The sequence below is a fragment of the Maylandia zebra genome, linkage group LG13 (genome assembly GCF_041146795.1).
Source record: "Maylandia zebra isolate NMK-2024a linkage group LG13, Mzebra_GT3a, whole genome shotgun sequence".
Taxonomy (NCBI): domain Eukaryota; kingdom Metazoa; phylum Chordata; class Actinopteri; order Cichliformes; family Cichlidae; genus Maylandia; species Maylandia zebra.
In genome coordinates, this window is record NC_135179.1 from 31,539,930 (window position 1) to 31,555,621 (window position 15,692).

Genomic DNA, 15,692 nt, shown 5'->3' on the forward strand with positions numbered 1-15,692 from the left:
TTGCTGTGGCTCTTTCACCTCTACTTTAACAAATCTGTACAATGTCAGAGATGAACATGAGGAAAGAGTTTATCAAGAAACAAAAGTGATATCAGGGAAACAGGCAAACAAAATGTATTTTATTGTTCACTGGATTAAGGTGTGTGTGCACGTGCGCTCGCTCTTTGCAATACAAATTCCAGTACAAACAGATGTTCCTGGCATGCTCACAGCTAATAACATTGTTGCCCTTTGTTAATGGGTTGCATTTATATAGCACTTTTCTAGGCACCCAAAGCGCTTTACAATTCCACTATTCATTCACTCTCACATTCACACACTGGTGCAGGGAAACTACAGCTGTAGCCACAGCTGCCCTGGGGCAGACTGACAGAAGCAAGGCTGCCATATCGTGCCATAGGCCCCTCTGGCCAACACCAGTAGGCGGTAGGGTAAAGTGTCTTGCCCAAGGACATAACGACCCAGACAGAGAGAGCAGGGGGATCGAACCGGCAACCTACCGGTTACAGATAAGCTTCCCAATCTCCTGAGCCACGGTCGCCCTTTGTTGCAGTACCTTCAATTATTTGTGTGTCAAATGTCAGTTATGTAAGAACTGGAAGACCAGAGGAAAGTCTCTGAGCGTTAAAATTTGGACTATATTTCACTTTGTCGATGGAACCCACCTGTGAACATCTGTGTTTGTTCTGTGACCAGATGCAGTCCCAGCTACAGGAACTGGTACTCTGATCATTCAGCTGGAAGATGTCAATGACAATGCTCCCATCATTGAGCAGCATAAAATTATGGTATGTCTTATTTCCCACCAGCTCAACAGGTGTTTTCATCTAACACATCAAATAGTGGTGCAGGATGGGTGTATTTATTGAATCTACCGACTTCAAGATGCGATCAATTAAAAAGTTTAACCAAGCCCTATTTATGCAGTCATGTGATACAGAATATTAGCATAAAGGCTTTGTGTTTCCTCAGGTGTGCAACAAGGATCCAGCTCCTCAGCTGCTCTCAGTAACAGATAAAGACGGACCAGAATTTGGAGCTCCCTACTCGGTGTCTTTACAGGGCATGTCAAAGACCAACTGGACCGCTAGGATGAACGACACCAGTATGTAAACTGTATAAAGTGATGCTGTCCAGTCACATGGCCAGAATTTGAAATATTTTGAAATAGAAACGTAATATATTTCATGACTTGTGTTGAGATTATTTCCTGCGAATATCTGTTTTGGGTTTTTTTAGGACAAGGCATCATCTTGAATTTAGCCACTGAGCTGCCCAGTGGAAATTACAGTGTTATACTGACAGTGGCAGACAAGCATGGGTTGGGGCAGGACAACATCATCAAAGCTGAAGTGTGCGACTGCAAGGGAGAAGATTTGATGTGTACTCAGCGTGCTTTAGGTGGCAGCAACCTGCCCATTATTCGGGGAGTACTTGGAGGCATTCTGCTGCTCAGTGAGTTGTGAATGGATTTATAACTTGTAGCCTCTGTTTTCTTTCCCAGCTAAGTGGATTTGGTTGGTTGTTGTGTGCTAAACTTTGTGCTCTGTGTTCAGTGCTGGTCCTGGTTGTGCTGTTTGTCAGTCTGAGGAAAGAGGAGCAGAAGGAGCTAACATCTAAAGACAACATCTTCTACTATAACAGAGAGCAAAGTAGAGAGGATGATCAGGTAAATGGACACCAGTTCTGATTGCAGCGTTAGCCTCATCCACACCTGTGTCTTCATCCACACCTGGTCCGGCCTCTGTGTCTTCATCCACGCCTGGTCCGGCCTCTGTGTCTTCATCAACCTCGTCTGCTCCTGCCTCGTCTGGTCCTGCGGTTGCCACACCGTCATTGGACCCAGCTCATCCTATTCCGCCTCGCCTCTGCCGGCCGCTTTCCTTTTCGCCACCGCTGGCTTCGCGGTCGTCCTCCGGACCTGCTCAGTGGCCACCACTGCCTTCCAAGTGGCCGGCCTCCTGATTTGTTTTGTCTGCACCACCGCCGTTGCCGTGTGCACGGTCGGCCCCCAGAACTGTTTGTACGGTTAGATGTAACGGTTTAGGATTTGTGTTCTCATGTTTTGTGTGGGTTTAGTTCCATGTGTCATTTTCTGTCTGTCTCTCAATGTCGAGTCTGCGTCTTTGTGTAGTGATCTGCGTCTCATGTGAGTGTGTTCAGTTTACCTGCCTTGTCTCGTCTCGTTAATTACTCCCAGCTGTGTCCACCACCTGTAATCTCCCTGTGTTTCTCTGTGTGTATTTAAGTCGTATCTTCTGTCATTGTAGTTGCTGGTCCGTCTGTGTATCTACCATGTTCCTTTCGTGTGTTCTCCCTGCTGTCACAGTCATATACCATCTTCCGTCTTCCTTCATGTTCAGGTTCGTGTCCTTGTTCAGGCTCAGTAGTTTAGTTGTCCAGTATAGTTTAGTTCTCCGTTTACCATTTGTCCATCTATATTTTTGTGTTTAATAAACCACCCTCACACCTTTGCAAGTGCCTGCGTTTGGATCCTCCTTTATTTCTTCCACACGGCTCATCTCACTCACCGTGACACTTCCGTTGTGTTTTGGAGTTTGTATGTGCTTTGTCTCTAGGGGCCACCGTATGTGACTGATGCAAGCCAGATCCTTTTATTTAGCAAAACTGTGATTAATAGTTAAATATTATTGTTGAGGGGCACAGACAGGACCCCACCCCGCTCTGCACGTGCCTGATTTTAAGTATAAAATGGAATCCTGTTGTTGCATAGAGAACAGAAGTGCACCAAAAGTTTGTGGTCACGTGACCTGTGTGCTTTGAACTGCGTTTCCAAACATCTGCGCTCGACACATTGTCGAAATGTCAGTATCTGCAGAATGTGGCTTGCTGAGCTCAGACTCAGAGCACTGTTGGTAATACTGCTGCCAGCTCCTACTATCTGCTGTGTATCTGTGAAGTCAAGGGCGTAGATTTCGTTTTGGCATTGGTGGGGACGAATGATTCAGTTTTTTTTCCCTTTTGTCTTTGCTTCTTGATAACAAAAGGAGAAATGTACTTGCCTACATATGCTATTCTACATGCTTTTAAACCATTTAAAATTACAATTGATAGTTTTATATGTGAGTTATATAATGCTAAATTACAATTAAACAAATGACTAAGTATTTTAGACTTTGGTTTACTTCAGCCATATTCAATATAAATCAGGTATCATACAAAAATAAAAATAACTTCATATTCAGCAGGGCTGGACTGGGACAAAATATCGGCATTTTGACTAGTGGTCCCACCATGGTATTATAGGAAAAGTCATAAATCCTTTGAAGCCTTTATAATTAAACTTAAACCTACACCACCTTCCCTATTCTGGTATTCTAAACAGTAACACCTCATTTATAATTACATATACCTATAACTAAAAGGGTTGCTAACTCCCAGCAAAAAAAGAAAAAAAGTAGGGAACCACTCCCCCACCCTCTGCCTCAAGATGCTTAACTAACAAAACCGATTTAAATTTAATGCGCGTATAAAACAAATGCACATAAATCTATTATTTTTCTCCAGTAATTAAATAGATTCAACATCTTTCTTCAACAGAATTGCAGACTGCACAGAAGGTACCTTAACAAAGTAAAGAATACTATAACTTACTAGGGTATATACTAACGAGACTTAATATTTACTGAATACAATAATGGATTTCTATACATTTTACATCAGATGAAAATGTTGGTTGAAAGATTCAGGTAATTATTTATTAAAAGCGAGACATTTTAAATGAGAATAAGAAAGAAAAGTATTTCTTTGTGCCCCCCTCTCCCTGTTAATGCCCTACATGCCCCCTGGCAAAACTTTGCTAGACCCGCCCCTGCACAGTTACCAGCTGTCAGCTACTTAGAAAAGGATCCTGGGGTTATTTCTCAGAAACAGTTCATAACTTCTCTTCAACTCATGTCACCTAAAAGGTAAACCTGTTTCTCCATCACCTGTTCAGCTCTGACGATTCAGTAAGAACATCTCCTGGTTTCATCTTCATGTTTCCCTCTCACCACATATCCAAACCGACATCTTGACCAGCAGGTTTACAGCTGTGGCTCCAGCAAACATCAGCTGATACTAGAAATTAATATTAAATAAATGCTAACAACAGCTGATCAAGCTTAAACGTGCTGCTGTTGTTTAATGCGACCTCCGCTGGTTTCATCTTTCTGGCGCAGAGAGAAAAGCCGATCAGCTGATCATTGATCAGTTTCATGATTGAATTAGCAACTTTCTAGCTGAAGTAGTACGGGACAAATCGCGTTCCTTTTCACCTTAACTTTAAAGTTTGACCTCCTCGGCTGTAATTGGTCCAGGCCAGAGTCGATCATGACCAACTGGCCAATCCACCACCGTTCATTTATACCGTTAAAAAAAGAAAAGGAAGAAAACCCCATCGGCCCATAAAAACGAAAAATCACGAGCGGCCCACTGGGCAAATGCCCGGTATGCCCGATGGCCAGTCCAGCCCTGAAATACAGTCATGACAATAAACATGAGTTCAAGGACTTAACAACATTACTTCAGTTATGTTGTCAGTGACCTCGCCTCTCCACCTCTGTCTGAGCTACAACATGGCAGAGCTGCCTCTGTCACCTGATAAATAACAGTGAGACATTCAAATACATGCAGTCACACATGTGCTTCAAATACAGTCATTGAAACAACAGGTCATCATCCAATTCCACCTGTGATCTTGTGTCACCATTACTCTCTGAGCTTTGTGTTGGTTCTTCTGTCACCTGACAAATAGGACATACATGACAATAAGAATAAAATGTGCAGCTGCTTCAGTGTTTCTGTCAAATTGTGCAGATCTTGACTCATCAGTAATGTTTGTAGGGTGAGTGCATTTTTACAACAATTTGTGCAAACTGCACTGCAAGGTGGAATATTTGCAAAATCGTGATTACCTCATGATATTTTGTCTCAAAAATTAACCCTATGAATATGTCAGTGCCATTAGGATAAAATTGTCACCAACATTTTGACTTTAGACATATAATTTTAACAGCCTCTGTAAACTAATATCCTGGCTCGCTCGAGGCTACGTTTTCTCTGACAGTTTCAATCAAAATTAGAAATGCTGCTCTTGGAGTGCTGCCTGTTGTGCAGTTAGTTTCCAAAACACGTTATTAATGGGTACATACAATTTTAGACTAATGTGGGCCAAAGCCTAGCATAGCCTGTAACATTATTATGACGGACACATTTTATGAGTGAACTTGAGTTTAAGTGACTTACAGGTTTCTTTGAAAAATACTTTCTTATATCCAGGTTCTTCCTTTTTGCTGCCATCCTCCTCTCCTCCTGGCAGCGCAGGCTTGCCGCTGCTAAAACTAAACAGAGCTCACTGAAAAGCACAGCCAATCACATTGGCCATATTTCTCACATGACGTAGGACTCAAGTAGAGAACATAATTTAACTCTTTCTGCACCGCTGGGTGAATGAGACGCTGACAGATGTTTTTTTGTTTTTTCTTTCTATCGGGTTGTTTTTCTTTACTCAAAGAGATCAAATTATTGGTGGGGACAATTCAATAATTGCCGGATATTGGTGGGGACATGTCCCTTCCGTCCATGCCAAATCTACGCCCTTGTGTGAAGTACTCAGGAACAGAAACAGAAACTACCATGTTATGTCTCTTTACGCATGACGGAACCAGGGTGTTGCGCACCTGTAACCTGACATCATCTGCTGAAAGTACTTAAACTTACTTCCATCCAGCTCACACCCAGTTACTGAAGCTACAATTACGGTGCGACAGGAAGAACAGGAATATTAAAGAGGGGATTTGGAGAGATGGGGACCGCTTGGTTCGCGGTTTTTGGCGCTTTAGTCATCGTTTTTCAGGTGAGACGTCTTCCTTTTGTTATAATTAATTTCTGCCATTTTCCATTCTGTTTAAAGTTACTTAAAATAAATATGGTTAATGTTACATTACCTGCTGCAATTAAATAAAATTAGATTCATTTTCATGTGGAAAGCACCAAGTCAAAACAACAGTCACCTCAAAACCCCAGCAATCTAAGAACCACCTAGGAGCAAGTACTTGGCGACAGTGGCAAGGAAAAACTCCCTTTTAACAGGAAGAAACCTCCAGGAGATCCAGACTCACGGAGGGGCAGACACATTTGTTGTGTTTATGCATCAAGTAAACTTTTATTGTAAGAAGAACACTTTTATTAGTCATAGCACTTGCTGATGCTCTTTAAATGGGCAGAAAAAACTTGTGCAGGATTTAAAAACTAATTAATCTGTTTCACAGGCATAGCAGGCTTTTTTCCCCATATCCCTCCACGTTGATTCCCATTATTCCACTGATGACGTTGTGTTTTGTAGTTTTATTGTTTCCTCTGAAAAATGGCATATACACGTCTTAAAGTATTCATATTATGCGATGCAACAAAAGTATTTTAATTGTTGTTTAAAATGCCAGTTATAGTTATTGTTATATTGTCTTGTGTTATTCAGTTACTCTTATTTTCTCTTGCTTATGATTAGTCACTTTATTATTACAGGTCCAACCAAAATACTCTTTCTCCTCTTCTAGGTCTCATCACCAGAAATAGCTGCGAGGTCGACATGTGTGCCTGGATTTGAGTCAGAGCTGTTGATTTTCAGAGTGTGCAGGGAACACCTGAGGACGGGCATGAGACTGGGCAGAGGTAAGAACAACCCAGGAATCTAGTGTCTTACTGGTAACCTGAATGAAATGGTTCATGTTTCTTAACATCCAGTAGAATATCATAATAGATATGTGAGGATTTGTTTATACAAACCTGTGGGAGCATTTAGACGTGAGTTACAGCCCTACATGAAAAAACTTTTGTAAAGGATTCCTCATGCCCAGATGGCCTTTAACAGGTTAGCTGCTTACGTTGTTCTCGGTTGAAACCCAAACAACATCATACCATTTGTTCCAGATTAAGTTTGTCAGAATATTCGAGTTCCCGATCAGAATTTTCATCTGGACCTCAACTCCAAGTTTCATCTTGGAAATTAGCAGCATCCTCCATTTAATTGTTGTCAGTCCAAGATGGCAGCAATGAAGGTAACAATACTATAATTTTTAATCTGTTCTGCCACAAACTGTTGTTTGTGATCACTAAATAAAGCATATGTAAGGCACTGACAAGGCTGTGTCCAGACACCCATATTAACCCCCCCAACCCCAAAAAAACAAACAAAAAAACAACAACTATGATGCTGTATTGCTTGCAATGTATTAATAGCTCTACCTTGCTTTGAAGTAAAACACGTCTGTTTTTTGGTGCTTTTCCAGCTTAACTAGTTGTGGCATCCAACTGCATCTGAGTTGTAAGGTTTCTGGAATGCAGATTCAGCTCTCACACTGCTCACAAATACTTTTAACCTCAGGTCAGAGCAATGTCACCAAGCCTGTTTAGCAGGTTTTGCTATTCAGATGTTATGAAGCACTGAAAGAGAAGGAGAACTCTGTTGGTTTCATAAAACTGAAAGATGATATAAAACATAAGTGGACTGTAGCCTTTTTCAAATTAACTGTAGTTATGCAGGCTTTAACATGAATATTCACTTGTTGCCTTGCTTTATTTGCCTTTAGTTGCTTTTATATAGTGCCAAATCACAACAAAAGTCACTAAGGTGAAAACCGAGAGAAAGAAAACTATGAATACATTTTGGCACTTCAATTCAAGTGGGGATGAAAAACTGCCTTTTAAAAGGAAGTAACATCAAACAGAACCAGGCTCAGAGGAAAGCATCTGCCATCACCGGGTGGGGGGTGAGGCGAGGAACACTGAAATAATATTCATATCAAAAGTCTTGCGCGACATACAACATAATGTCGAGCAAACAATTTAATTTCACAGATGCAGGTATTCATTGTCATTCACACAATTAAATTCCTTACATGTAAACATTTCGTTACATTTAAACACACAAAGAATAAAGAGGAAGAGCAGTTAGTGAGACAGTGATGTCAGGTGGAGTGAAAGAAACTGTTTTTCTCGTATCTAAAAGAGTTTTAGATACGAGTTTAAGAGTCTCGCAGTACTTGTGACATACTGATCTTTGCTGGGAAAAATATAGCAGGATTCCTTCGTCAAACCACCTGCTTAACAAGCTGTGAAGAAGAGTTTACTTTTCAGCTCCCCCAATTCACCACTGTTTGTTTTACACAGCAAAAAATCTACATTATAGTATTGTACTATAATCACACCTGTAGGATGTGATTATAGATGAACAGATAAGACCCACATAGTGTTTCAGTTGCACACTTTGACAGCAGCTGTGGCTTTCTATCACAGTGCTACCTGTGCCGTGGAGGGGTGGGTGTAAAGAGAGGCATCAGGTTTACTAGAATTTATTGTTTTATTATAATAGATTTTTAGGCTTTAGTAACAAAATATTGCCAATTTAGGATAATACAAAAGATAAATCGTTTGTATTAAATGTTACTATTTCAAATCATAGAAATAAAAGCTTTTTTGCCTGCAAAAAATGTACAGGGGCCAGTGTAAACTCTGTGCTACTGACCTGAGGCCGTTAAACTGGACACTGAATTATTAAGATTAGTTTTTAACATTAATTAATCTACATTATCAGAGCATCTATTTCCAGCTCCAGGAAACTTCAATGTGCAGGACAAGACTCAGTTCTGAGAATGTTTATGCTCACTTTGCTTCATTTTAGCCGCCACATGTGCAACGTATGCACTCATTTACTAGTGCATGTAGACACACACACAAGAACACATGCACACGAACAACAAACATTTTTCTCTTTTTTCCCTTGTCTCTTGAAAATGTACTGTTGCTCATTAATAAGAAGTATTTCTAATCCAGTTCTACCCATTATCCAGTGGAATCATGGGTAAAACTGGTTAAGAAACAAAGAGCAGCCTCCAGCAAAATTCAGTACTTAGCAAAATAAAAAAGAAATTTCCTGCCTCAGGTGGAAACCACAAAAATATTTATCACGATATACATTTGAAAATTTGCGATAACGATATAACTGACGATATAATTGACACTAGACAAAATACTTTACAACTCCACAACTTTCTTAGTGCAAAAAAAAAACATCAATGTATTTTCACTTAAACAAGCAGCTGTTTTTTGCATTAAAGCTATATAAAAATTTAACAGTGCAAATGCAAAATCCTTGCTGACAGTTTAACCAAAAGGCATTTCCAGTGGAAACTGGCTGACATATCCTCAGCATAACCATGTATAATATCCACAAAACTTAAAAAGAGCTTATACACACAATATACGGTAATGTTAAGCACAGTACGTATCACTCCGCGAGGCTCCTCCCTACGATAAACGTAATGCTCCGACAATCCATCAAGTGTTGCGGGTTTGAAGCTTAGCAAAGTCGTACTAAAGCATCAGTCAGTAAACACAACCAGAATTCATACATAAGGCACACGGGATTATATGGGGCACTGTCGATTTTCAGAAAAATCAAAGGATTGATTTTAAGTGTGCCGTATTTTCCAAAAAACACGGTAATAACGACGGCCCGCTAGCATGCGCTACCAAAAATAGTGCTTTGTTGTGTATCTGACGGCTAAACCAGTTCCACACTGAAGTTTTCACATTTTTACAAACCAATTCTGGTTCATCTGTTTCATTCAACGATCCGCTTTCGCCCTTCTCATTCTCTGTCGCCGCCGTGCCTTTTTCGCCATGTGCGTATGAAAACAAAGGCACAGCGCATGCGCGTTTTACCCAAATTCTATTGCGATACTTCATTTTCTTGTCATTGCCCAACATTATATCGGTATTACCGTGAACGGTATGATATGGCCCAGCCCCAGTGAGTATTCTGTTGGAAAACACTAAAAAATACAGCAACACTACCAGCAGGACATATGCAGCAAGGTGGTGTAGACTTGCCAGTTATTTCATTACATGTTCCACATTTATAATGATTCACTTTTTTCTATCCTTTCTCAGTGGGCTTCACTGACTGCACAAACCGCACAATATTTCTTTTCGGCACTGATGACAATCGCTTTGGTGTAAAGGCAGATGGTGTATTAATGGTGAGTTAACTTGACGGCAAAGTTGGAATTACTGTAAAAATCACAGGAAAGTTTGTATAATTGTTCTAATGAAATGTAGAAACTCATTTCTAATGAATTGAAGTGTAGTGGATGCACTAATAAAACTTTTGTTTTTTTACTTTCCAGGTAAACAGAGAAGTTGTTCTTTATAATGGACACCAGAATTTCTTCATCCACTCATGGGACTCTCAAGGTCAGAAAATAACAGTTCCAGTCAGGGTAGTTCATTATGAGCATCACCGTGGACACCATCATGGTCATCAATGTGGAAAGCACCACAATGGAGACCACATAGAATACAGTCATCAGCATCACAGTACTGAAGTGAAGTCTGCTGACCACACAGAGGTAGACACTGTTTCATACGGGACTGTTTAATGTTTTATAGACACTGTTTAATGGGGCATGAAGGAAAAGTTCAAATCTATTTATATTTTTTCCAAAACTACACATTTACAGACAGGGCAGGACTGATAATCTGGCATATTGGACATTTTTCTGGTCCACTGCACACTGACAGCATCCCATTCAATCATTCCACCTTACACAGCCTTCGCTGTGCAAGTTTAGTGTGGAAGAATTGGCAAACAGGTGGAGCTGAAAAGCTGAAAGAAAACAATAAAAAGAATATAAGTGGTACCAGCAACTAGTAACTGGGCCTCACAGTCACAGGATGATGCTGCTAGCACCAGCTGTGGAGGAGTGAGGAAGAAGTGATGGAAGATTAGATTAATGTGGTAAGAAAAGTGAAATGAATGGCTACTTTATCCATGAGCCACTGCTAACAGCTAAAGTGTAACTTTTAATGCTAGGGCCAATTTTTTTGTCGCAATCCATTCCATTCAGATGTGAAGGTTGTTTCTGGAAATCATCTCTTTATTTTGCATGAGAGGCCAGACTTTTACCTAATGCAATTTTTTTTGAAGTGTTCTCCCAGCTTCATGAAAGTCTTTCAAACTGATTTTTCGGACATTGAAAATTATTTAAAAAGTAGCCAAACTGGTCCTTGGTACCCGAGAAGGGAATGTTTTTTCAAGCTTAATTTTAACCTTGCAGCTTAACCTTAAGCTGCAAGTGTTGACTTGATGGATGTACATGGGCGTAAAACTCTTATCAGCTGTTTCTACTGAGTTTTGTGGGGCTGGGATGATGTCTTTGTAAATGTGTGACAGGACTGAACACACTAACACCTCATGGAAAACCTCAAATTTAAAATTCTGCTCCTCAAATACAATACTTGAGTAATCAATCCCATTTTATCTTAATGACCTTAAAGTACCGTATCACCCCATTAGAGCATTTCGCTCTCAGACTCTGGGCTTACTTGTGGTTCCTAGAGTGTTAAAAGTATAATAGAGAGGCAGAGCCTTCAGCTTTCAAGTCCCTCTTTTGAGGAACAGCTTCCAATTTTTCTAATATTTTGTTCGATTTTTAATCTATGAATCAGCTGTCTTAGGTTAAAAATGGTGTAGACGATACACAGTCACAGATTCTGAGATATATTATAAGATCTGTGGTCCTCATTACAATTTCTGAGTCTTCTTCTGTTCATGCTTTTGCCAACAATATGTCTGCATGTTTTCCCAGAATGCCACTGATCCACAAGCGCATGTTCTTCAATTCCCCAAGTCTCTTGGAGGACTGAGGAGGAGGAAGAGAGACTGGGTTATTCCTCCTCTCAAAGTTTCTGAGAATCAGAGAGGAACCTATCCCCTAAAAGTAGCTCAGGTAAGGGGAACTGAATGACTTTTGTTGACATTATTTGTGGACAGGATTTCTCTGTTGTTCCTCTGCAGTCAGCACGTGTTTTTCCCATTTTTAGTTGTCACTATTGAATCTCCAGAATTTCCAGTTTTTTTAGATGCCTCTTAGTTATGAGCTAACTTTGTTAATTCTAGATAAATAAAATATCTATGAAAGAGAATGAAAAGTTATTGCTTTAGGGAAAGATCTAAAGTTTATGTGCAGTAATGAGAGCAAGATGTTGGCAGTTAGTACATTGACACTTGTTTTATTACTGTCTTTTCCATACTGTGTGTTGGAAATTGTTGGAATAACATAATTATTCTAAGAAAACTACAGAGTTGTGTTTCACGCTATATACTGTATATTGGTTAATTTATCTTACGACATCCACTACTGTGCTGTCTTTCTCTGCTCTCTTATGTTTGATATCAGGATAACCAGGATTCTGTTGAATATTAATGTGCATAGCCTCTTTGCTGTTGTATAAACGTTAAATGAACTGGTTCATGAACAGAAATTTTTTTACTTCTTCATTCTCTTTCTGAGCACTCAGAGTGCTTTATACAACTTGTCCTATTCATACGAGGACTTTTTCCCATGCTTTTTTTGTGAAAGTGCTTTCTAACATTCACAAACATTATAAAGCAAATCATGGTTAGTATCTTACTCAAGGATATTTGAAAAGCAGAGTGAAGTAGATAGGGATTGAACCACCAACCTTATGATCAGTAAATTACCTGCTTGACATCCTGAGCAACAGCTATCCCAGAACTGTTATCCTCATCACTGAGAGTGATTTAAGTCAATGTGGTTTTTTCCAGATCCGCTTAGAGAATCTAGCAATCTTATTGATTTGAGATCACAAGATGACTGAATCATTCTGATCTGTGTATCAGGATAACCAAGAATCTCTTGATATTTTTGAAGATGAACTTGCACAGCTTCTTTATTGTTGCATAACCTTTACCATAGACAGTGAGAGTGATCTAACTCAGTCCTGTGTGTTTTTTCCAGATCCGCTCCAATGAAGATAAAACAAGGAAGGTCTTTTACAGCATCACTGGTCCAGGAGCTGATCTGCCTCCTGTTGGTCGTTTCAGAATGGACAGAGAGACTGGAAATCTGTATGTAACACAGCCACTTGACAGAGAGGAAACAGCCGAATATCTAGTAAGCATCCCCACTTTGTCCAAATGTTTTCCAAAGTGTGTATCTTTTGATGATCATCAAAAGATACACACTTTCATCACACTTGATGATGAAGGCTTTTATTCTGATTATCCTTTCATGTGGAGTGACTTTGGAAAACTTTTTTATAAACATTTTATGTTATAAGTTCTGTTAAAATTGTTTGTTTTTGATGTTCTTTGTACATCACATAAAAGAATCAGCCCCCATCTTATCTTAATGACGTTAAAGTACCGTATCACCCCAATTAAGTGCTCTCAGACTGCAGGCTTACTTGTGGTTCTTAGAATATTTAAAGTACTCTTCTGTGGAACCAGCTTCCAGTTTGGATTTGAGAGATAGACACCCTCTCTACTTTTAAGATTAGGCTGAGAACTTAGAACTTTTTTCACTCATTGTGTTTATACACTGCTCTGCATTCAATTATTAGTTATTATCAATCTCTAGCTTTCATGTCAGCGTGTCTTTTGTTTTGTCTCCCTTCTCTCGGGGTGAGAGAAGGGAGACAAAACAAAAGACACGCTGACATGAAACCAGTAGCAGCAGGTGGCACACAAAAGAAAAGAATCACAACAAAAGTCACATCAAGACACTAAAATCTTTGCTTTGTTTGTATTGTGTGTAGATTAAAGGTGTAGAGATAAATGAATTAATTTAAAGGTGAATCTGAAACTTTCTGAATCAAACATGTTGAAATCTTTTGCCTGTGTAGTTTGAAGCACATGCTGTGGCTGATGGAGCAGGACAAGCTGAGGCTCCTATGGAGATTATAGTACGTGTGATCGACCAGAACGACAACAAACCTTATTTTACGACAGACTACAAAGCAAATGTTGCTGAGGCCACGACCATTGGTATGTTTAAACATATTTTTGACATTATTTTGTTTTCTTGTTGGCACTTATTTGCAGTTTTCTTTATTTTTGCTACTATCTACAATTCTCATCAATAGAAATCAATGTAGTGCAGAGGTTTAAATGCAATGAATTTTAAGACATTCAGAAACCTTCAGAACCTTCAGAAAATTACAATGTGGGTTGGAATGAAATTAGACTTTTTACGCTAACTCTATTTTGATTTAATAAATACTTAAATGAAGCAATGTGAAGACCTTCTAAAACTTCTGCTCTTTATTTCCTTTTTCTGAATTCCTCCACTCCAGGGACTGAGGTGGTTAGGGTTGAGGCCAAAGATGACGATGAGCCAAGTACTGACAACTCAGAGCTCCGCTATCGTATTCTGAACCAGGACCCACCGCTGCCCACTGACAACATGTTTGAAATCAACCCAATTACTGGAAGCATCAGAATCACTGGTAGAGGACTGGATAGAGAGGTAAGACCTGTTAAACACATTTAAAACACAAGTGTCCTTTTACGCCTAAGTACTGAAAAAGCATTTTTATGAATCAGGATCAGTAGTCTGCCTGTCACTGCTAGAAATCAATCACAAAGAGGGCACTGCACCAAAAACACTGCTGGTGATTTCTTGGATAATGATAATATTTACCTTTGAAGTAAAACCTGAATTTACTGCTGAAAACAAACACTGTTCTTGAAGCTTAACTTTTACTTTAGAGTCTAATGGTCTCCATTTCTAGTTTGTGTCATGCTTGTCAGTTTCACCACTGCTTGGTGAATAATACACTATATTTAAAAAGTTTGACTAAGGCTAATATCAGATAATGGCATCAGGTTTGCATGTATTTGTCATAAGCAAAATATTCTATGAGTTTATCTTCAGCTTTTCAGCAGAATGCCAGGCCTTCATAGGTGAAGGGTTTTAGTCAGTTTGAAAGCCGTGTGTTACAGAGGTCTGTAAACTGATGTCAGTGTTTCCTCCTTCCTGTTGATGAGCTGATCTACCTTAACAGTCCTCGTCTCTTAACAGAAATATCCACAGTACACTCTGACAGTACAAGCAGCAGATATGGCAGGAGAAGGGTTATCCGGACAAACAAAAGTCATCCTCACGGTGACGGACAGCAATGACAACATTCCAGTCTTCACTCAGAAATCTGTAAGTACAAAGTACTGGTAACTGGAAACTTCCTGTTTAACTGCTGCTTTTTCACTCTGTTAAAGCAGAACACATTCAGTCTGTATCTAGCTGCCTTACTAATGTTGCACTCACACATACTGCCACAGCTAATGCACACCATTTAACAAAATAAGTCCACAGCATGTGCAGTGATGCATGTGAAATAAGAAATGACACAAGGAAAAAGTATTGAACATGCTTACTGATGTTTAATACTCCATCCAAAAGTATTTTGGATTCAAGATGCCTCCTTTATGGAGAAACTAGTCGCATGCATGCACACAAGCAGTTTTCAAATCCTGAAGCTTCTGTGGGGCACTTCTATGAATTCTGAAAATGTATAGACAGAGCCGAAGCTCAGGTGGATTCTGGTCTCAGGGCTGGGCCATTCTAGCAGCTTTATTATCTTTCTCTGTTACCAACTGAGTCTTTCCTTGGCTTTGTGTTTGGAATCATTGTCTTACTGAAAGCGACCATCCTTGCCTCATCTTCATCATCTTGGTAGATGGCATGGTGAGTGGGCAGGCAGTTGAGTGCATTGCTTATTACTTTCTTTGAAACAATTGTAACTACTGCATCCACCCTGCAGGGGCCTGTCCTTCCATAATGGTTCCTACTCTTGCTCCTCTTTCTTGGGTTTCTGCTGCTTGAGTTATT

General features: G+C 39.7%; 2 protein-coding genes across 2 annotated transcripts in view; both read left to right on the forward strand.

The window, feature by feature from the left end:
* LOC101470923 (cadherin-1-like) overlaps positions 1 to 2,474 on the forward strand; it is a 65,026-nt gene extending 62,552 nt beyond the window's left edge. Inside the window, exons 10-13 of the mRNA XM_076891936.1 lie at positions 697 to 788; positions 973 to 1,105; positions 1,240 to 1,455; positions 1,557 to 2,474. Of these exons, the coding sequence (XP_076748051.1) occupies positions 697 to 788; positions 973 to 1,105; positions 1,240 to 1,455; positions 1,557 to 1,690 (575 nt within the window). The 3' untranslated portion in view covers positions 1,691 to 2,474. The remainder of the gene's footprint in view (positions 1 to 696; positions 789 to 972; positions 1,106 to 1,239; positions 1,456 to 1,556) is intronic.
* Positions 2,475 to 5,667: 3,193 nt separating this feature from the next.
* The window catches only part of LOC101464797 (B-cadherin-like), a 28,263-nt gene continuing 18,238 nt past the window's right edge, over positions 5,668 to 15,692 (forward strand). Inside the window, exons 1-9 of the mRNA XM_012920019.3 lie at positions 5,668 to 5,857; positions 6,558 to 6,672; positions 9,952 to 10,040; positions 10,188 to 10,409; positions 11,649 to 11,789; positions 12,822 to 12,977; positions 13,708 to 13,849; positions 14,158 to 14,330; positions 14,886 to 15,014. Of these exons, the coding sequence (XP_012775473.3) occupies positions 5,807 to 5,857; positions 6,558 to 6,672; positions 9,952 to 10,040; positions 10,188 to 10,409; positions 11,649 to 11,789; positions 12,822 to 12,977; positions 13,708 to 13,849; positions 14,158 to 14,330; positions 14,886 to 15,014 (1,218 nt within the window). The 5' untranslated portion in view covers positions 5,668 to 5,806. The remainder of the gene's footprint in view (positions 5,858 to 6,557; positions 6,673 to 9,951; positions 10,041 to 10,187; positions 10,410 to 11,648; positions 11,790 to 12,821; positions 12,978 to 13,707; positions 13,850 to 14,157; positions 14,331 to 14,885; positions 15,015 to 15,692) is intronic.